This window comes from Patiria miniata, unplaced genomic scaffold (assembly GCF_015706575.1).
Source record: "Patiria miniata isolate m_02_andy unplaced genomic scaffold, ASM1570657v1 HiC_scaffold_18, whole genome shotgun sequence".
NCBI classification, from domain to species: domain Eukaryota; kingdom Metazoa; phylum Echinodermata; class Asteroidea; order Valvatida; family Asterinidae; genus Patiria; species Patiria miniata.
In genome coordinates, this window is record NW_024037056.1 from 6,912,441 (window position 1) to 6,934,731 (window position 22,291).

At 39.6% G+C, this 22,291-nt stretch overlaps 3 protein-coding genes across 3 annotated transcripts; 1 reads left to right on the forward strand and 2 right to left on the reverse strand.

Moving 5' to 3' along the window:
* The first annotated feature begins 5,494 nt into the window (after positions 1–5,494).
* LOC119725051 (ficolin-1-like) lies at positions 5,495–6,523 on the forward strand. The gene has a single exon (XM_038196416.1). It carries the CDS (start codon positions 5,495–5,497, stop codon positions 6,521–6,523), a length of 1,029 nt encoding a protein of 342 aa, XP_038052344.1.
* A 3,954-nt stretch (positions 6,524–10,477) lies between these two features.
* On the reverse strand, positions 10,478–13,801 carry LOC119725053 (neuromedin-U receptor 2-like). The gene is made up of 3 exons (XM_038196417.1): positions 12,863–13,801; positions 11,775–11,831; positions 10,478–10,510 (listed from the first exon to the last, which is right to left on the reverse strand). The coding sequence occupies exons 1-3, from the start codon at positions 13,799–13,801 to the stop codon at positions 10,478–10,480; spliced, it is 1,029 nt and encodes a 342-aa protein (XP_038052345.1).
* Positions 13,802–17,693: 3,892 nt separating this feature from the next.
* On the reverse strand, positions 17,694–18,701 carry LOC119725054 (neuromedin-U receptor 2-like). Its single transcript, XM_038196418.1, has one exon. The coding sequence runs from the start codon at positions 18,699–18,701 to the stop codon at positions 17,694–17,696; it is 1,008 nt and encodes a 335-aa protein (XP_038052346.1).
* Positions 18,702–22,291: the final 3,590 nt, after the last annotated feature.

The following is a 22,291-nucleotide window of genomic DNA, read 5'->3' on the forward strand; positions in this document are numbered from 1 at the left end:
ATGATTCCCAAAGAAGATTGACGTAATAAGAAAAGGAAAATTGCGTTTATAAGGGTGTCAAAATTGAAAACTTACACTTTCCCAACCCTCTGGGATATACAGCGTGTCCCAATAAACATTGTGCACGAAAAAAATAGCTGATTTTCTGAAATGTTGGTCAGACTAGCCAATCAAATTTTGTAGCATTTTTAAGGCTTTGGTCTTGTTTAGAATTGGTCGAAAATCAAGTAAATCCAACCATGCAAAGATATCTTTGATTTGGTAAGGCTATGTATTTTTCGACCTGCCCAATGTAATTTCCACACTAAGTATTTGCTCGTATTTACCAATTACTGGGTTATTGGTATGTGTTACGCAGTGCTTGAAATACTATACGTTCTAGTAATTGCATGGGCATGGTGGAGCGGATATATTTACTCCTTGAAAAGTTGTAGTATGAAGATTCGATTGGCAATGTAAGATCATTACTGAAACGAGTCACTTTGACCCAAATTAGTCATCCATTTGGGGAAAGGAAACTGATGCGAGGAAATACCTTTAACTACCTACAATGAAATGCTATATTTTTCCCCAGGCTTGTTTTTATTAAAAACAATCGTGCGTTAACAGCACCAAAATTCAAAACTGCGTAAAGCGTGTTTGCGAAATTGTTTCTTGGCAACTTCCAAATATTTAGGGCTGTAAACCTCAGTAAAGATGCGTCGTAAAAGTGAATACGAACAACAATCAATCGACAACAATTTCTACCTGCTAATTTGCATTATGCGAACTATATTCCAGCATTATATTTCCGGTATATGTAATGGTATTCAAACGTTTTCTCACAAACGCCAAAATTTGGTCTGAACCGTTGCAACGAATGATGGCAATTCATTCATATTTTTCTTGAACATGACGGCATACCAGGCGCAACTGATTTTACTGGATGCTTGATACCACTGTTTTATTTTAATCAAGTCAGATTTTCATAATATTTTGGCAGTTTCGTTTTTGAATGTTTGCAAATGGTGTCCATCAATACCTTTAAGCACGCACGACTAGATCGGATAACAGCTACTGTTACAGTCACTTGGTGCAAATAGGAACTAATTCTCATTCAACCTTATTACATTTTGTTTATCAGGCCAAATGGAGAAATGTCAAAGTCAAAACAATCTGAATTCTCCTAACGTCATAGCTTTGTAAGACAGTTGTACCAAATGACGTGCAATGTGGAACCAAATTGATGAATGAACTACAAACCAAGACATCGTTCGGGCAAAATCTCCTCACTCTTGTGGCGGTTACTTCGGAATGCGGTGTACGATGAATTGAATTTATGTTCACGATTGAGTAGTGATACATTGATTCTGCATAAACACTCGAAAATGTGAAATTGTGAAATCAAAAAATGTTTTGAAATACTCATTTAACAAAAGGCATTCGGTGTACGATTTGTTTCATTTTGACGGCCTTTGATAAGCGCCAGAGAACAAGATATTGACCAAATAGAGGCCACTCAGCTTCGGAACTGCCGGGTCGGAACTCTGAAGGACGGAGGTTCAAAACCAACCGTTGTTCATTTAACTTTTTGCAATTCGAACTGAATTACAATAAAAGCAATTGGCCCTTTATCTTTTTTTGGTTGGGGTGGACGAGTTTATTAGAAAAAAATAGCTTGAAAAAGCTAATGAAACTTCGTTGAGCACAAGTTTATTGAAATTTTCGCAGATTTGAATGTGGCTTTAGCCGATTATTTACTTAAACCGAAATGTGTTTAAACGTTTACAGAGTAATGTAAACGATTAACATTAAAAAAGCTACTAGCGTCTCCAAATTAAGATGACTGTTACTATCCTCCATTGATATGATGCTAACATTACTATATCACTAATTGATGAAAAAAAAATGAAATTGTTGACGGCAGATAAAGCTGTGAAACTAATGGTGATATTTAAAACAAAATGATTGATTTTAGATTAAAAAACGTTAAAAATGACGCTTGTAAATGCCAAATTGTATCTCTTCGTAATTTTAAATTGTAATTATTAATTATGGTGCCAAAATGACAATTTTTCAAGCCTCAATCGCTTTTAAACCACTCCAATTTCATTATTTTGCTTGCAAAATTGAAATTAGACATTCGAATTGGTTCTGAAGTAAAATTGGAAGAGGCATTTCATGATTATGTAATTCGTAAAATTAGTTAACATTTTGGAGATGCTGAATGGTATCATTTGATTTGAATGCGATGTACATTCACGAGGATCACTGTTTGGTGTATTCAAATCTAACGCGGTAGCTCATAAAATAGCAATCGAAAAAATAATGTCATTTATAAATTTGATTGAGCACAGTTTAGAAGTGTTGAATTATTTGCGCAACTCTTGCATTAGAAACTGGTTTTCCACGATTCTCAAACATGTTTTTTTGGCAAAATTCTACTTGTTAAGAGCTTCTGCACTGAAGGATTTGAATCATTGTAATTTGTAATGTTGACGATTACATTAGCTTAGTGAGCTTGTTGGATAGTTCTTTTTAGCATTGAAGTATTAGTATAATGAATTACCGAAATTATTGATTGCCGAAAATAAAGCCTGTGTTTTGTTAAAATAGAGCATCATTATTATCTTGATACAGCGTAAAGTTCGCGCACGTTTCAGATGAACGTTTGTGATTTTTCAAATTGGTTGTTCACGTATTAAAACGTGTTTACTTGACACTCTTTTCGGCGTTCTCCTTAGAAGTGTGATAAGTGCTTTAGATCGTAAAGTTTATTCAGTGCTGCGTGCAATTTGCTTTTTAATGTGATTCGGTAAGTGATTCAGAAAAAAAATGCTGACAGCTGCATGGTAGTGAATGGTAACGTTTACATTTTTTTTCCGGATAGTCAATCAGAATGTTTCCTTTTTTAAAGATTGCTTTAGGCTAAGGACATGATGCAAACTTTATTTTCACTTTTGGGTGGTACAAAATTAAAAAAAAACAGTGGCGGTAGATAAAGCTGGTGAATTAATTGCGATAGTTACATTCTTTAAATCTTTGATTGACTTGAAATTTCAAGAATGTAAGATAATGTATATCTTTGTAATTCTAAATGTCAATTTGGTTTTGAACATGACTTTTCACCAAGCCTCAATTACTTTTGAACCATGCCACTTGATTAATCTTGCCAGCAAAATTGAGCTTAGTAATTTGATATGTGAATGGGTTGGTTAACTTAGTTTTGTGTGAAATGTGTGGGTGGCAGTTAATAATTATGTAATTAGTGAAATTAGTCAAATTGCAAATTGATGAAGCCGTTTGAAGGTGTAATGTGATTTGAATTCGATGTATACGCTCACGAGAAACATAGTTTGATGCACTTTATCTGGGACGGTAACTCATATAATAGCTATTGAGTGAAAATGTGTAGTGTTAATCTAATTAAGCACGTTGTCGAAGTCTGAACATTGTTGGCACTCGTTTTGCATTTGTAAAATTGTCATTGCCTTCGCGATTTAAAGATTATAGGGTTTGGCAAGAATTTCGTTTGGTATGATGTTCTATATGTGTAGTTCGGAAAATAATCAAAGCGACGTGTTTTTCGTTTTAGCTACAGAGGATATGTCATTATGACTCAACGTAGATCTTGTCACGTTTTAGGTGAAAGTTGTTGATTTGTCAAACTTTTAAAAGTCATTTATTTACAATTTACATGTTTGATAAGTGTTCAAATTTGTTAAAGTTCATTCAGGGTTGCATGTAAAAATTAGTTATTTAGTTGAGAAACGATGTTTTAACATTCATTTACTTATAACATCATCGGTGTTCTCTCTAGAAGGGTGATAAGTGTTCTAGCTTTTAAAGTTGATTCAGTAAGATGTGAAAAAAATTGTAATTCAGTTCAAAGAAGAACGTCTTATTGACAGGTATATGATATTAAATATTGATTTTATACGACTGCAGTATGGAATATGAATGGAGTACAAGTAGGATGTCGTTCGATAATGTTCAAAATGTGTTAGAAAAAGAATAGCAAAAGTGGACTCTTATTCAGGTATTCAAATATCCTAAGCATTAGTGTAGGACAAACATAACTGAATTGGCTGTAATGTCATTCTTTGATCATATGAATGGGGACGTCTCTATAGTCCGAAGTCCCATTGGTCCGAAGTCCCATTGGTCCGAAGTCCCATTGGTCCGAAGTCCCATTGGTCCGAAGTCCCATTGGTCCGACGTCCCATTGGTCCGACGTCCCATTGGTCCGACGTCCCATTGGTCCGAAGTCCCATTGGTCAGACGTCCCATTGGTCCGACGTCCCATTGGTCCGAAGTCCCATTGGTCCGACAGCCCATTGCTCTATACGTTCCATTGGTATAAACGTCCCATTTGTACGAAATACCATTGGTCCGTAAGTCCCATTGGTCCGACGCCCCATAGGATTAGGGTAAGGGTTAGGGTTAGGGTTAGGGTCAGTCAACCTGAACAAGTGGAACTACACAGTATTATGTTTCGGACCAATGGGACTTCGGACCAATGGGACTTCGGACCAATGAGACTTCGGACCAATGAGACTTCGAACCAATGGGATTTCGGACCAATGGGACTTCGGACCAATGGGACTTCGGACCAATGGGACTTCGGACTATCGAGACTCAACCCATATGAATGACCAACTGGTCTTGTTATGCCAATCCTAGGAACACAAAACCACTCCAAAGTACTGACAATATCAGCATGCTACACCTTCTGCTGTGCGTAGGTTTGTAACATTTAATGGGTATAAAGCTCAATGTTGAGACCAGGAATGAAGACTTGTTAAGTGGAAGAATAACGATGTAGCAATAAATCTTCTTGGTAAGTTTATTGTGTGCCGTGATATAACGAATCCAAATTTGAAAATTAATCAACGAATATTCGATGGCACAGCCCGTGAAATTCTTGCCTTTGATTTCTCGCCAGCAGCCTAAGAATAAGACCAAATCAATAATGCAAAGAGATATAATAATGGCTGTGTTTTGGTTGACCCAAATGCATTGTTCGAAATTGATCAAGTTAAGCTTTAATTCTATGCATCAAAGCTTGCTTTCTTGTTATAACCTTGAAGGAAACTGTTTGTAAAATAACGACAGTGATAAATAATCCACCTACTACGGTAATGGATTATGAAGAACGGTGGTTTGGAGTTGCACAATAATTGGGTCATTTTACAATGGGTTTTTCTATCAGTGAAATTCTGTCACAGATAGTAGAGAGAGTTATATCGATCAGCTTACATAGAGAACTGCGTGCCTCGTTTTAACTGTAAAAGAGGCTAAGTGTAATATCTTGTTTTTTACGTTACAGCAGATGCAGATTTTATTTTGCGAGAGAGAGATTTGGATTAAGCATTGTTCTGAGTAATGCTCTTTCAGATGCAATTTCCTGCGAAGAGACTTATATATAGTCTCAATCAACAAGCTATACCGTAAAGTAATTGTTATAAATTGCTCGTTTTTCGAGACTGGTCTTGCCAGAACTCACTCTGCCGCCATGGATGAAGCACGTTCCGTCAAGAGCTCTTCTAAACGAGGACTTCCCTTTTGTTTTGCATTCGTTTTTAGCGGGTTTATACTGAATGTATATGGAGAAACCATTTGCACTCAGCAGCCACTGTCACAAGCGTTCGTTGCTGCTGACAATCGAACACTGAAATATGCCACCATCTGGTCAGGTTCGGTTGGTAGTCGTGTCACTTGTGTCAGCAAGTGTCACTCGTTACCTGCGTGCAAATCGGTCAACTACTATCAACTCAATCGAGTATGCGATCTCAACAATGCCACAAGAATCGATTTCGCGAACAACTTGGTTGCAGACTACGCGAGCGTGTACTTCGATGGTCATGGCGACACACCTGGGTTTTCCGTTGCAGCTTACAGCGATTGCCAGAGTTTACTGGAGGCAGGTTACAGTGTGAGCGGTATCTATACGATATTCCCCGCGGGATTCGCAGATGGTCTGAGGGTTTACTGCGACATGGAGACCGACGGTGGAGGCTGGCTTGTCATTCAGAGGCGTCAGGATGGCAGTGTTGACTTCTACCGCGACTGGGCTGACTACCGCGTGGGCTTTGGGGACTTGGCTGGTGAGTTTTGGCTCGGCAACGACAACTTGCGCACCTTGAGTGATTCTTCTGGATCTTGGGATCTTCGAATCGATTTGGAGGACTGGGATGGCAACACAGCCTGGTCCCAGTACGGCGATTTCCGGATCTCAGGGCAGGATTACCTTTTGAGTTTTGGTTCGTACAATGCAACAAGTTCGGCTGGAGACTCACTGACTTACCACAATCTCCATCCGTTTTCAACAAAGGACAAGGACAATGACAATTCATGGGAGGACTGCGCAGTGTGGAAGAAAGGAGCTTGGTGGTATAACGAGTGCTCTTATTCAAACCTTAACGGTGTGTATTTGTATCCGCCTTCAAATCTTAATATTAAAGGCATCATATGGAGTTCACTGAAAGGAAATGATTACTCGCTCAAAGGAAGCAGTATGAAAATTCGGCAGTCATTGCGGTAGGCCTATGGACAAAAAATAGGCTCATGAAACTGAAAATAAGAGATTCTATGTCATGTTGTACCAATGACGATACTGTTCTCTTAATGTAAATATTGCTGGTGTGGTATTTGGCGAGAACGGCGCCAAAGAGCCGGAGTCTAACAGCAACGGAGGAACGAGACGCAAGTCAGGTTTGTTTCGGTGCATGGATCAGACTGACGTCTCGTGGCCAGCCCGCTCGAGCTGGCCACTCACGCCGTCGAGCCTGACTGACTTTATTCAATACGCATTCACTACACTGGTAGTCCAGTTGTAAAGGTGAACTCTTGTAAGTGTTTAGGTGTTATTATTGATGACACTTTAAGTTGGGGCCCACACGTTGAATACGTGAAGAAAACAGTTTCCTCTAAACTAGGTATGCTAAATAGAATCCGCGACTATGTTCCCCAAAGCAGTCTGCACTCTCTTTTTGTTAGCTTAGTTTTGCCATCTTTAGATTATTGTAATACTGTATGGGGAGGAAGGTACGCATCACACGACAATATTCTTAATACATGTTTGAAAAGAGCCGCGCGGATAATCCTGAAGTGTGCATTCTTAACGCCTTCGGCCGATATTTTCACTAGTCGTAATTGGATGTCATTTGCTGAAAGAGTAGAGTATAAAAATGCTATTCTTGTTTACAAATGTATAAACAAAATTACTCCTTTATGACAAATATGTTTACACCACTTATTCAGATTCGTCAAACGAGACAATCCACTGATATGGCATTGAGGATTCCTTTTGCAAAAAAAACAATGTTATGCCTCAAGCTTTGCTGTAACTGGTACAATCATCTGGATTAATTTACATGTGCAGTTGAGAACCATGACTTCACTAGCCTCATTCAAATCTGAACAACGAAAAACGTTCAGTCAGTAATAATATTTCTGCAAATAATTATTTGTGTATTTGCCGCTGCCTTCTCTGATAATACAAATCTAGATATTTGCTGATCTACGGAGTTAACCAACTTGGTTGCGATAAAAAGAAGATAATAAGGAGCCGGATGGGAATTTCCCCGTGTTTTCTCCCAAAAGGGTTTTCGCCCCTCCCGTAATCAGCGAATTAGTTACAACAATATTTTTTTTCTTTTCTTGATGTTACAAGATAGATCCAAATTTTTCGTGCTCACTGAATCAACTATATAGTAATGCATTCACACTGTACATGTAGTTATAATAGTTTTAAAATATATTGTATTTATAATATTTGCTTAACACCTATGCATTATTCAAATAATGTTTTATCTCACTGTATTGAATTTTATTGTATATGTAATGTATTGTATAATTATACATGTTTGTAGTCATTATTTATTGTATGCAGGGCCCCAATGGAAACCAGTTTTAAACTATTTGGGCATACACTGGGTAAAAAAATGGAATAAATAAATAAATAAATAAATGCGAACATGACCTGTGCAATATCCGATGCGCAATTTTATAATATGTACAATAATAGATCTTTTGGGAAACCCTTTACTTCTGTATTTGTTTTCTTCATCATTATCAACGATCCAAGCATCGATATTCTTACGTGAGACACAGAAAGAGGACTACTGATGAAAAGCCAACTATAAGTCAACCATTAACTGATATATCAGCCATCATCAAACACTCACACGAACACGATCATCGCATCTAATGGGACCAATCATCGCTCCGGTCGCCCTGCACTGACGCCCAAGACGCATTGTATCAGAGAAGCCATCGAAATCCACCGAAACAACACAGTCACTCATTGCAAGACATCCGATTCCACATCAACGACATCCAGCAGCATGCATCCAACAACAGCTCTTATTTGTTATGTACACGTTTTCTTATCGAGGTCGTCCTCGATTTGGTTCTTGTCTTCGATTCACCGATGATGTGGCACGTTTGTGTCTTCGATTTACACCATCAACAAACTCACATACATGTTAACGTTACATACCTAGTGTGGACATTCTTTTGATTTCTCACACTCTGAGAACTGTTTCAAACCAAATTTGTTTCTATGATTCCCTGTAGTATTTCCCTTCATTTTGTTGAGATGCCTGGGGTCCCCTATTGTCCCTCTTGTGTTTGTACTCTCACTTTTTAGGAAGACCTCCCATATGTTTTGTACACATCGCCAAATTGGGGACCTTCGGGGACCATATTATTGTCCTTTAGTGTTCAGCGTCACCTATAATGCAGAACCAAACCCACACTCATCCCGGATGCACTATTTTCTTCAATTTCATAAATTGTAAGAGGCGATTGAAATTAAGCTTCGATTAATTACGAGATGATGTATATAGTAAAAAGCAACAGCGTGTGTTCATTTTAAGCATTGACTGTAAAAAAATAAAATAATGAAATGTTGGACATTTGAAGTCGGTAAAATAGTTAGAAAATTACATAGGCCTACCAGCACCCGGAAAATGGATGGTTGATGAACATAATTATAATCGCACATTGTACAAATAATTTTGGAGAAAAAGAAAAAAATCGCAAACAGTTCTGAATTACATGCGCCGAGAAGTAAAGCCCACGTGACAACATCGAAGCAGCCAGCTATTTATTACTTTTTTTATTTTATGGTAGCTTTGAAGCAAGCCGCTATCAATGAAAGTAGTCTCCCCTCTATGTAAAAAGAAGAACACATTTCTAGTAGTGTGTATTCCGTGCTCGTAGCAAGCATGTAGGCCTATCTCATCATGTGCGTTACTGAATGCTAATTGTAGGCTGATTCTCAGTAGCGTATCCCGCACTAGGTTGAATCGTTTGCCTAGAAGAGCCATTATGACACCTGTTAAATAGTCTCCCTACACCCGTACTGCCAAATAGCAAGATAAACCATTCATTAATAATGTCATTATGGTGCCATCTCCATGTCAACTCTGTTGCCGCCAGTGCCTTTTGGAGCAGCTGCATAAAGCTACTTTAAGACTTTTCCTGAATTTCCTGTATTTAAACTCATAGATGATTGGATTAATGACTGAATTGAAATTAAACAGTAAATTAGAAAACATTTGGAAATAACGGAAGACCTTCGATCCACAGAACGAACACTGATACTTGGATGATGTCTGCACGAAGAGAAGAACAACAAAAATATTCCACTGGCCAGGTTCTGTCTAGCAATCACAAGATCATAGGCTGCTGCCCTTGCATGTTGCAGGTTCAGGGCTTTGGCTTGTCTTTTGAGAGTAACCTGCATCTTATAATAGGCCACACTCATTAATGATAGGGGGAACAAATATGCAACGAAAAATGCAAATATGCTGAGTAGAATTGAAAAAAAAGATGGGGAAGTGTCATTAAGCAATTCCTATCAGGGTGATTGCTTAGCTTGACTGTGAATAGAGGAGGTAAAGATATTAGAAATGATATCACCCACATCAAAGCAACTAAAGTAACCATAGTAACCATATCACAGCCAAATTCACCAGCAGGTAGTTTGTCATGTTGCGTAAGAATTAGATGCGTAGAATGACGTAGCACACTAAGAGGTTCCCTAAGACACCAATGACTCCTTCTGCTGCCATGATCTGACACACCCACTTACTATGAATTTCAACACCGTGAAAATATAGTTTACAATGAAGTCGCCGTGAAACTTTTTTACACTGCCAAGTAAGCTAATTTTCACGGTGCTAAACTGGGCCCCTCAGCAGGTGATAAGCTCACTGCAGTTTCACGGTGTTTTTACATGGGTCTTCTGGAGGTCCAAGGGTCTATTGTTATTCATAACTGTACAGCAGGTCCAGCTTCCCTCCACTGAAGGTGTGAAAACCACATATTAATGGTCTGAGTGATTACAGGATTTGTGTGAATGACAGCTACACTTACTACCCAATGCCCACTGCCCAAGTACACAAAAGCTACAAAGTGTCCTCCTACAAGTATCCAACACCCTGTTTATTGTGATCGCCTAATTAAGATTGACAGGCAATGTGCCTTTTTATGGGGAGGATTGGGCCCCAAAGTTGATAAACTGCTCAACGGATTAACACAACCACAAAGTTAATGAGCTGGGCTCCACAGGAGGGCTCACTGCATTTTCACAGTGTTTTCACTTGACCTTAACCTGTCCTGGTTACATGATGATTTTCAGGGCGATTTCACCGATACTTCGCAATGACATCGCCGTTAAAAAAAAACTTCACGGTGAATTCATGTCAAATTATATATTCACTCCAAATTCACGGTGTTGAAATTCAGTGTTGATCGGTTACATTCACGGTCATCATTTTGTTGATGGCTATTGATGAACCATTTGGTACGCACAGTTATTATGATGTTATTATGATGTGTGTGAAAGGAACACATTGGCATTATTTGTTTATAAAACGCTTTTATAAGTCCCCGAAAAGGTGTGTGAAGATTATTCAAATTCTTCCTCTGAAATAAACATAGTTTTCGCTGCTTAAGGTTTATGGTGTCAATGAAATCACTGGAGCTTCTGTTAGCGGGAAATTGTGTGCGCTGCAGCACTATGATAGAGGCCCTTTGAACATACTTTACGTCCTACCATTGGAGAAATTCAAATACTGCATCAGTTGAAGAAGTGATAACATTCTGGTGCCATCTCATTGTAAATTCGCATGCTTGTTGCTTGTTGGAAAAAGCTAAGGAACGCTGCCTTAAGACCAGCTGGTCTGAACTGCCTGTGTTGACCCTCCGCAGTGGGACTGGAACAAAAAAGTACTGTCTAGAAGTTTAAGAAGCCAGTGTTTGACATCAGTTTTTCATCGCTGTTTCCATGTCGCTATCAATGAAAGTAGCCTTTGGACTGCAGAAAGTAGAACACCCTTTGAGCAATGTCAATTCCATGCTTTTAGTTCGTGAGCATAGAGCTGATCATGTACAATTGTTTGCTCATTGTAGGCCACTGACACTCAGTGGAGCCTCCTGCACGGATACGCCACGGATATGCGGTTTGTTAAAAATTCAATAAAAAACTGAATTGATGGGTGTGGGAATTAATGCAATAATGCATATGACTGGATATACCTTTACCTTGGCGGATCGTTTCTCGGCACAACCTTTGCGAGTTAACTGAAGTACGTACGTGCTCTTCCGCTATGGTTAACACTTTTTTTTGCTTTGTTTACGCTGAACCTCTCCGCGTGAAATGGACGGAGGTTCCCTTAGCAAGATATTGTATATCATTACATGACAACTGTAGAATCTTCTACCTATACTGCTATTTCGGAAATATAGGCAGATAATGTATTTCTAAAAAGTAATAATGGTACCATCGCAAAGTCAACTCTGTTACCACCATGCCTTTTGAAGCAGCTGAAAAAAGCTACCTTAAAACCTTGCCTGAATTTCTTGTATTTAAACACATAGATGATGGGATTGATGATTGATTTGAAATTGAACAGTACATTACCAAGAACTCCGGTAAAGTGGTAGCCCGTCGATCAACAGAACAAGAACTGAGCCTCGTCTGTTTGATGCAAGCAGAGAAGCACAGCTATATAATCAAGTGTCCATAAGACAATGAGAGCTCCCAAGACAGTTTTAAGCATGCTGACCAGGTTCTGTCTGGCAATCACAAGATCATAGGCTACTGCCCGTGCATGTTGCAGGTTCCGGGCTTTGGCTTGTCGTTAGAGAGTGACCTGCATCTTATAATATGCAGATATAAACTCATTAATGTTAGGGGTAGCAAATATGAAGATAGAAATGCAAATATGCTGAGTAGAATTAGAGTTAACTTGGTACTTGGTAGAGTAATCCCATCGCAACCCAATTTTGCTAAACTTCAGGGATGTTGTGCAGAGGTGACGTCAACAGCCCTATTGGTAAAGATCCAAAAGTAAAAACAAAAAGAAAAATCCGTATCACTTACAAATTGTGTACCATTGACATCCCCTACAAAAATTTTCGTGCAAATCCGTCAATAAATTTTTGAGTTATCTTGTTAACAGACAAACCACCAACCAACCAACACGACGAAAACATAGTCTCCGTGGCAGAGAGGAAATAAATCAGAAATTGCTGTAGCACTCTGAATTCAATGTCAGGCTGTTACCTATACACAGTTGCCATACAATGTTTTCTGATAAATGGAGTAAAGACAAATTTGTCCCTTTTATCACCAATCACAGTATTGTTTCCGCCGTTATAGGTACGTCAGTTTGTTTTATTATTTGAAAGCAGATTGTTTCTCTGCACAACCTTGGCTTTAGTTACGGTTAACTCATTTTTGGCTGTGTTTGCTACCAAGCCCCTCTGTAAAATGGATACAGCCAGATAATGTACTTCTTAAAAGTCATTATGGTACCATCCCATTGTCAATTCTGTTACCACCCTGCCTTTTGATGCAGAAAGCTACCTTAAGGCCTTGCCTGAATTTCTTGTATTTAAACTCATAGATGATGGGATTGATGACTGAATTGAAATTAAACAGTGAATTAGCGAAAACTCTGGTATAGTGGTAGCCTGTTGATCCACAGAACAAGAACTGAGCCTTGTCCGTTTGTTGGAAGCAGAGAAGAATGGCGAAATAATCCACTGTCCATAAGACAATGAGAGCTCCCAAGACAGTTCTAAGCATGCTGACCAGGTTCTGTCTAGCTATCACAAGATCATAGGCTGCTGCCCTTGCATGTTGCAGTTTCAGGGCTTTGGCCTGTCGTTTGAGAGTGACCTGCATCTTATAATAAGCTAAACTCATTAATGTTAGGGGTAGCAAATATCCAAAGAGAAATGTGAATATGCTGAGTAGAATTGGGAATAACGGGTGTGGATATTTGATTGAGCAAATCTTATTGGGGTTATTGCTTGGTTCGATTGTGAATATAATAGGTAACGATATCAGAAATGATATCACCCACATCAGAACAATTAAAGTAACAATCCGTGCTGTTGTGAGTTTCCTTGCGTAGCGTAGAGGGTGTACTATTGCAATGTACCTCTCTAATGTAACCACACAGAGATTGTAGGCAGAAGCATAGGACAATACCCATCCTAAAAATTTGGATGATAAAAGTCGGCAGAACAAGTCTCTCACGCTGTTGCCAAATCGAGAAAAATCAATAAGCTTACAGTCTGATGTTAGATAATACAAGAATACTTGCAGACACAGCAGCATATCAGCAACAGCCAAATTCACCAGCAGGTAGTTGGTCATGTTGTGTAAGAATTTGACGCGTAGGATGACGTAGCACACTAAGAGGTTCCCTAAGACACCAATAACTCCTTCTGCTACCATGATCTGACAGACCCACTTGTGTTCATTTGGTTCCTCATTGTGTTCATCAGTTGCATTCATGGTTAGCATTTTCGTTGATGCTTAGTTATGAACAATTTAGTACGCACAGTTATTATGATGCTTTATTATTGGATTCAACAGTCTTTCAAGAAGTATTCCCTTGTAGACCTTTTCTGGCGCTCCTCCAAGGTAAACAGGCATTGATTGATTATAACATAACTTATGCTGATGGTGATTTCAATGTTCGGCCATCGCTTGCGAGATACGCTTATAGAGTTTCAGCACTGCAAAATCAAGGATTGAATCTGACGTTCCTGAATTTGGGATGAACGTGCACTTAAAAAGTAATGTGTAACGAACACATTTGAGTTTTCTCTTTTCGCGCTTTAATGAATGCCCGCTTGTGCGCGTAGAGATTACTCAATTCTTCCTCTGAACTAAACATTGTTTTCGCTGTTTAACGCTCAATGAAGTCACCGGAGTTTCTTTTGGCGGGAAATCGTGTGCACCGCAGCACTATGACAGTTGCCCCTTGCACAAGTTCTACGTCCTACCATTGCAGATAGTCAAAGACTGCTTTACTTGAAAAAGTCAGGTGCCATTTCAACGTCAACTCTGTTGCTCCATGTTTTTTTTTTATAAAACAGCTAAGGAACGCTGCCTGAAGACCTTGCCAGAACTTCTTGTGTTAGCCTTCGGCAGTGGGACTGGAACAAAACAAATGTTGTCTAGATGTTGAAGAAGCCAGTCTTTGTCATCAGTTTTTCATCGTTGTTTCAATGCCGCTATCAAAGAAAGTAGCCTTTGCTCTACAGAAAGCAGAATATCCTTTGAGCAATGTGAATTCCATGCTTGTAGTAAACATGAAGCTGAGCATGTACAATAATCATGTACAATGCATGCTCATTGTAGGCCACTGACACTCAGTGGAGTACCCTGCACGGATACGCCACGGATTGGCGTTTTAATTAAAAATTCAATAAAAAAATAGTTGATGAGTGTGGTAATTAATGTAATAATGTATATGTCTGGCTATCACTTTGCCTTACATTTTTTTTTTGATAAATGGAGTAAAGAAAATGTGCCTCTTTTATCAACAATCACATTTTCCCCAGCCTTTAACAGCATGCAGTTGTTAATAAATGAAAGCGGATCGTTTCTCGGCACAACCTTTGCGAGTTAACATGAAGTACGTACGTGCTCTTCCGCTCCGGTTAACACTTTTGTTTTGCTTTGTTTACTGCTGAACCTCTCCGCGTGAAATGAACGGAGGTTCCCTCAACAAGAGATTGTATATCATTACTTGACAACTGTAGAATCTTCTACCTATACTGCTATTTCAGAAAAAATAGCCGTATAATGTATTTCTAAAAAGTAATAATGCTATCATCTCAATGTCAACTCTGTTACCACCCTGCCTTTTGAAGCAGCTGCAGAAAGCTACCTTAAGGCCTTGCCTTGATTTATTGAATTCAAACTCATAGATGATGGGATTAATGACTGAATTGAAAATATAAAAACTCTGGTATAGTGGTAGCCCGTTGATCCACAAAACAAGAACTGAGCCTCGTCTGTCCGATGCAAGCACAGAAAAACAGCTACATTATTCAGTGTCCACAACACAATGAGAGCTCCTAAGACAGTTTTAAGCATAAGATAATAAGCTGCTGCCCTTGCATGTTGCAGGTTCAGCTGGTGCTTTGGCTTGTCGTTTGAGAGTGACCTGCATCTTATAATAGGCCAAACTCTTTAATGTTTAATGTTAGGAGCAGCAAATGTGCAAAGAGAAATGTAAATGTGCTAAGTAGAATTGGGAATGACCGACGTGGATATTTGATTGAGCAAATATGCTTAATTAACAGGGTAAGACAGAAAGGGGAGGGCAATGGATATGGAATTAGTGTGAAGGAGAGGGCGGGGGTAGTAGGGGGAAAACAGGTCAACATTGAAAGGGAAGAGAATAAATATAGTATTACTAGTGTGAATGGGGAGACACATATGGATAAGGATGAAAATGACGGGGAAGGCAAAATAGCCCCCCCAAAAAACAAGAGGTTTGGGCTGGATTAGAAACATTTTACGCTTGGAGAAAAACATAGATGCATCGTTGCCTTGTTGGATGTTGAGACCATGTGGTCAGTGGCGTAGCCAGGAATTTTTCTGTGGGGGGGGGGGGGGGGGGGGGGTGGGGGTGGGGGGGGGCGCTGGAACATTTCATGGGGGGGGGGCGTCAAGCAGGGGCGTCAATCGCTTCTCAAAAGTGGGGGGGGGGGAGAATACCTTGATCATTACTGATGCAAGTGCGAAGCGCGAAGCCCTTACGGCGTGGGGTTCGGGGCCCGCTTAAGGGCCCCGGGGAAAAAATGGATTTTAGATGTTCTGTGGTGTGATTTGAAGCAATTTCTTACGACTTTCCTCCATGCTTTAACTAATATTTTCTTGGCAAAAGATAATTATTTGAACATCGTTTTCGAGGTTGGAGACATTGAATCAGCTATCGGTTTTCTGAGCTATTGGCGTGGGGTTCGGGGCCCGCTTAAGGGCCCCGATAAAAAATGGATTTTCGATGCTCTGTGGTGTGATCTGAGGCAATTTCTTACCACTTTAACCAATAATTATCTTAGCACAAAAGATAATAATTTAAACATAATTTTCGAGGGTTTTTCAGCAGAAGGCATATTGTGAACATTGTTTTCGAGGTTGGAGTCATTGAATCAGCTACCAGAATTCTGAGCTATAGGCGTGGAGTTCGGGGCCCGCTAAAGGGCCCCGAAAATTTTTGATTCTAAATCTCTGTGGTGCTATGTGAGAAAATTTCTGACCACTTTAACCAATATTTTCTAAGCAAAAGATACATTGTAGTACATAATAGGGCCCATGGCGTCATGTAGATCAATGATAATTTTTTTAGAAACTCAAAATCTCAGTGGGGGCGACTGGGGGGGGGGGCGACAAGGTTTCATGGGGGGCGATCGCCCCCCCCCCCCACGGCCCCCCTCCCCCCGGTGGCTACGCCACTGCACAAATGGATCGGCGGCACTGAGGGATTGGCCACTAAGATCTCCCATTACTGCACAAAGGCATTGGGCGCCACCTTGGCTTCTGTCTTTCAAGGATCCTTACTCCGGAGTGGGTAGGGACTGGCCAATGGGAGTCTACAGGCTTGTGGGTTATATGTGAGGATTACATGGAAGCTTGGCCTTATTGGCCCATTGAAAAAAAAATATATGCCCATGTTTGGAAAATGTGGAGAATGAAATCACCACTTCGCTGCTCGGAGGGTGACCATAGAAACGTTGTTTAAGCGTGTTCTTTGTCTCCCCGACGCACTGTACTCCGCAAACCCTAAAAGAGATGAGATGTATAACATTAGATGTGTTGCAAGTGATGTTGTCAATAGTGCTGTGTGCCAGAAGACCTGGCCAGAAAAGGAGTCAGACGCCTAGATGTGGATCGGGCAAACCACACATCTGGAGCTGCACTATTTTAAATGTACCATGCTGGGTGAGAGGGGTTGCATCCTAGGTTGGGTCTTCGGCTCGAACAAACAAGGCTCGTAGATTTCGGGGATGCATTAAGCCGATTAGTTGGAACTTGATTTGTAGCTATACGGGAATGCGCTACATATGGAAATTCAAGTGATGAAATCATGACGTCATCACATATTCCGATGAAGTGTAGGAGATGAAAATTCAAGTGACCTCAACATGACGTTGTCACGTCATGTGACGTTACATTAAAGGTGCATTTTTCTAATGCATTAGGGCTGATGTTGGTGTAACTTGATATGTATGTAAACTGGATTGTGTATAAATAACAGTTTAAGTGACCTCAACATGACAATCACAACATACAAAACACCTTTCTAGTTATTATTAACACACTTTTTGCTCTTTATTGCCAAGCCTAACTGTGAAATGGATACAGCCAGATAATGTATTGTTTTTTAAAGTCATATGGGTGCCATCTGAACGTCAACTCTGTTACCACCCTGCCTTTTGAAACAGTTGCAGAAAGCTTCCTTAAAACCTTGCCTGAATTTCTTGTATTTAAACTCATAGATGAAGGGATTGATGACTGAATTGAAATTAAACAGTAAATTAGAAAACATTCGGAAATAACGGAAGACCTTCGATCCACAGAACGTGAACTGAGCCTCGTTTGTCCGCTGCAAGCAGAGAAGAATAGCTAAATAATCAACTGTCCATAAGACAATGAGAGCTCCTAAGACAGTTTTAAGCATGCTGACCAGGTTCTGTCTAGCAATCACAAGATTACAGGCTGCTGCCATTGCATGTTGAAGATTCAGGGCCTTTGCTTGTCTTTTGAGAGTGACCTGCATCCTATAGTAGGCCAAACTCATTACTGTGAGTGGCAGCAAATATCCAAAGAAAAATGAAAATATGCTGAGTAGAATTGGGAATAACCGGTGAGGGTATTTCATTGAGCAAATCTTCTTCTGGCCATTGCTTGGTGCGATTGTGAATAGATGAGGTAAAGACATCAGAAATGACATCATCCACATCAGAACAATTAAAGTAATCATCCGTGCTGTTGTGAGTTTCCTCGCATAGTGTAGAGGGTGTACTATGGCAATGTACCTCTCTAATGTAACCACACAGAGATTGTAGGCAGAAGCATAGGACAAAGCCCATCCTAAAAAATTGGATGCTAAAAGTCGGCAGAACAAGTCTCTCACGCCGTTGCTTACTGGAGCAAAAACAATAAGCTTACAGTGTGATGTTAGATAATACAAGAATACTTGCAGACACAGCAGCATATCAGCAACAGCCAAATTCACCAGCAGGTAGTTGGTCATGTTGTGTAGAAATTTTACGCGTATGATGACGTAGCACACCAAGAGGTTCCCTAAGACACCAATGACTCCTTCTGCTGCCATGATCTGACAGACCCACTTCTCTCCAAGTGGTTCCTCATCATGTTCATCAGTTGCATTCATGGTTAATGTTCGTGTGGATGCTAATTACGCACTGTTAATATGATGCTCTATTATTGGATTCAACAGTCTTTCAAGAAGTATTCCCTTGTAGGACTTTTCTTGCGCCCAGCGAAGGTAAATCGGCATATATCGTTCTATATTTTAAGTCCTACCATTGCAGATAGTCAAATACGGCATTACTTGAAAAAAGTCTGAATGGTGCCATCTCAAAGTGAACTCTGCTGCTGCATGCCTTTTGAAACAGCTAAGGAACACTGCATGCCTTAAGACCTTTCCGGAACCTCTTGTGTTAACCCCCCACAGAGGGAAAGAAACAAAGAAATGCTGTCGAGAAGTTGACGTTACAATATCGAGGCAGCCAGTGTTCGACATCAGTTTTTTCATCGTTGTTTCCTCACCGCTATCAATGAAAGTATACAGGCTTGGCTCTATAAAAAGCAGAACATCCTTCGAGCAACATGAATTCCGTGCTTGTAGCAAGCATGTAGCTGTTCATGTACACTAATTGTGTACATGTAGTCAAATGACGCCCAGTTGTATATCTTGTAGTCGGAGATTTATAATAGTAGCCCCAACAGTCCTAAATCCTCAAATTTTAATGCGACTTTGCACACCCCTTGGGAGTTAAAGATAAGATGATCTTTCGCGGTTGATTGAAAGCTTATATAAATAAAATAGTCACAGTTTTGCCCCGCTGTTAAACACGTCAGTTGTTAATAAATGAAAGAGGATCGTTTCCCTGCACACCCTTGGCGAGTTAACGATAGTACGCACGTGCTCCTCTACGGTTAACACACTTTTCGCTTTGTTTACTGCTGAACCTCTCTGTGAAATTCGATTGAACTCAACAGAACATTTTATTTCCATAACTTCAACAGTGTAAGAGATTTAAGGATACTCCAAAAAAAGACACTTAATAATGCTAAATGAAGAACATTAAGTTAAAAAAAATAAATATCGAAATATAGGTTTTCCCGGCCAATTTTGCAAAAAATAGCATTAGTTCATCTTGATAGTGGCCAATTAGCGCCCTGCTGTCATTCCCGTGGTTCGTATTAGATTTCAGGCGTTCAAATTCGTTTTAAGACCAGACATTTTCATGTTTAACACATCCTTAATTGAAGTTATGTCGTTCGGTTTAAGTGATCATTCCATTTAGCAGTCGGTTTGGTTTAGGGTTATCTGCATTAGATTCTTGTTTTCGTTTCCATTTCCGCGCATCCCATTTAGCACTTTTTGCATTCAAAATAAAATAAACGAAGGTATACGATGCGAGTCTTTTCATTTCTTTCACCTTTTGATTATTTCTGCTTCATGTCGTGCATGGTCCATTTTTGTGTTTCTTGCCCCTCCCTTTGGCAGGTTTTCCCGTCTGCCAGATCTCAGATACGCGGCTACAATTAACCTGCAGCCGCAGTTGATCTGTTTTTGCCAAGATTTTCTGCAAGTCCAAGATAGTCTTTGGCATTGCCATTGAAAGCTTCGATCAAATGACCACGGTCTACATTTGACATTCTCATGTAACGCCCATGAGGCCACCCATCTGAATGGCTTTCTAAACCGAACGGGATGGGTAAATTGTAATTATATATCAAACAGTAATAGGAGCAGAACAAAATAAAACCCGACAATCGCGTACGCTGAATGGTTATAACAAACCATTATTAGGGACCACTACAGATGGTGCGGTTGGGGATGCTCAGAAAAAAGGTGTTATAGTCAGTGGGCTCAATTTTGGGGGCCCGTATGCATTTTGGATACAAATCGTGGAAACTCTCATGTTTACTTATGGATACCTCAACAAGTTAAAAAAAACACGGGGTCATGACATTAAGAGGCGGGGAGGGCGATAGAACGTTTCTCCTTTTTTTTAAGATTTACAAGCTCACCGAAGTATTACAACACGAGAATTCCAGAATGTTGCCTTTTTCGGGTGGGTCTACACTTCGTTCAAGTGGAGAACAAAATGTTGTTAACAAAAAATCTAGCTGCAACGGGCAATCTTGATGTGGTTTTTTCCCCCGATCAGTTTTTAAAGGAAAGGACAGAATGTTTATTGTAAAATCATGATTTTTTTGTTCTCCTTGGTGCGTATCACAATATTTTTTTTTATGAAAAGGGGGCACATATTGCATAAATAAATATTCCTTTAGGGATTTTTTCGCCAACTGTTTCAAATGAACGCCCCGCCAACAAAACGGTTTGGGAATTCGGAAATGGGTATTTAAATCGGGCGCTTCACAGTGCAGTGCGCCACCAAGAATTTGCCATGGAAAGTCCTTTTTTTCCTTCAAGTTTGCAGTTGACAAAAATGGCCAATTGGAATGACAACTTGAGCTATATAGATTTGGGCATAGCGGTCTGCAGCCTTGCAAAAACAACATTATATGGAGATTAATGTTCGCGCTACACTCTGTCGACTAGTGGACAACTGTGAATTTCTGCGATCTCGATTTTGCCAAAAAAATAATAGTCCTCGTCCACGTACTTTTACTGACATAATATTGAAGTCATCCCGATATTTGTTACTAAAGTATACAATTTACTGATTATTCTGTTCTGCTTGAATCCTTATAAAAATAATAATGAATGATCCAGGAACTCATATGCTATATTACTTGTGCGTGTAACACATACGCAACTAAAATTCCATCTAATCTCTGGATCGAGTACGTTCGGGATTCAGTCAGAGCAAAACACAGAAAAAATATTTTGTTGACAATGTTACGCGCCAAGTATTAACCCTAAAAGGGCCGGGTTATTTTGACCATCAGCCTAAGATCTGGGCCATCGAGCGACGAAAAATTCGGTACATGCATAGAGCAACTCCTCATAAACAAACCCAAGAAATTTCAGGACTATAGGTTAAAGGGGTTTTGGAATTATGGCTAATTAATTATTCATATGTACGAATGGTTATTGTGCTCTGTGTACAAGACGTATGTGAAAGTTCAGCTTTCACGGCACCTAGATCCGGAAAAACAAGGCTAACACGAAAAAAGTTGAGGGGGGGGGGGTTGGATTCCGCCCCGGCCCTTCTAGGGTTAAACCATTACGAATACTCACTTTAAACGATGTAAAAAAATAACAAACGATCGGAAAGAATAAGCGCACGGCATTACAAGTCATAACTTCACAATTTGTACATAATGTCACAGCAATAATAATTTATGTTATTATCTGATGTGATTTAAGCACTGAACAAATGTATTTTCAAAACAGCATAAACTTCGTAAATCATGTCAGATAAATAGTAAGCAATTGGGACGATATCATCAATTCATTGCGAATTGGATTAACCAAAATTGCTTTGATGTATTGGTTTTAAAGCCCACCTAACGACAAAAAACTGCGAAATAACATTTCAAAGGTATCTATATCACTACAAAGCGTTTCTGTTCATTTGAAGTATCGTTAGGGAAATATTGGCTACATATACTTAGGTATATAATGTTATGGTACGTGACAAAGTCAAAGTAGCGCCTGCAGTTCTTTGTTTAAAATTGTTTTGTCTTAGGTTTCCCCGCTGTCAATTAAGTGTAAAAAGCAGAACATGTATTAAGCAATGTGAATTCTATGCCTATTGTAGC

What these genes read in the sequence shown, in the direction of transcription:
- LOC119725051 (XM_038196416.1), top strand. Translation starts at nt 5,495, where the DNA reads ATGGATGAAGCACGTTCCGTCAAGAGCTCTTCTAAACGAGGACTTCCC.
- LOC119725053 (XM_038196417.1), bottom strand. Translation starts at nt 13,801, where the DNA reads ATGAATGCAACTGATGAACACAATGAGGAACCAAATGAACACAAGTGG. An exon ending in AATTCAGGCAAGGCCTTAAG is followed by an intron (nt 11,832 to 12,862) that starts GTAGCTTTCTGC and finishes CAAGGTTTTAAG; the next exon opens with GTAGCTTTTTTCAGCTGCTT. An exon ending in ACAGAGTTGACTTTGCGATG is followed by an intron (nt 10,511 to 11,774) that starts GTACCATTATTA and finishes TCCGTTGAGCAG; the next exon opens with TTTATCAACTTTGGGGCCCA.
- LOC119725054 (XM_038196418.1), bottom strand. Translation starts at nt 18,701, where the DNA reads ATGAATGCAACTGATGAACATGATGAGGAACCACTTGGAGAGAAGTGG.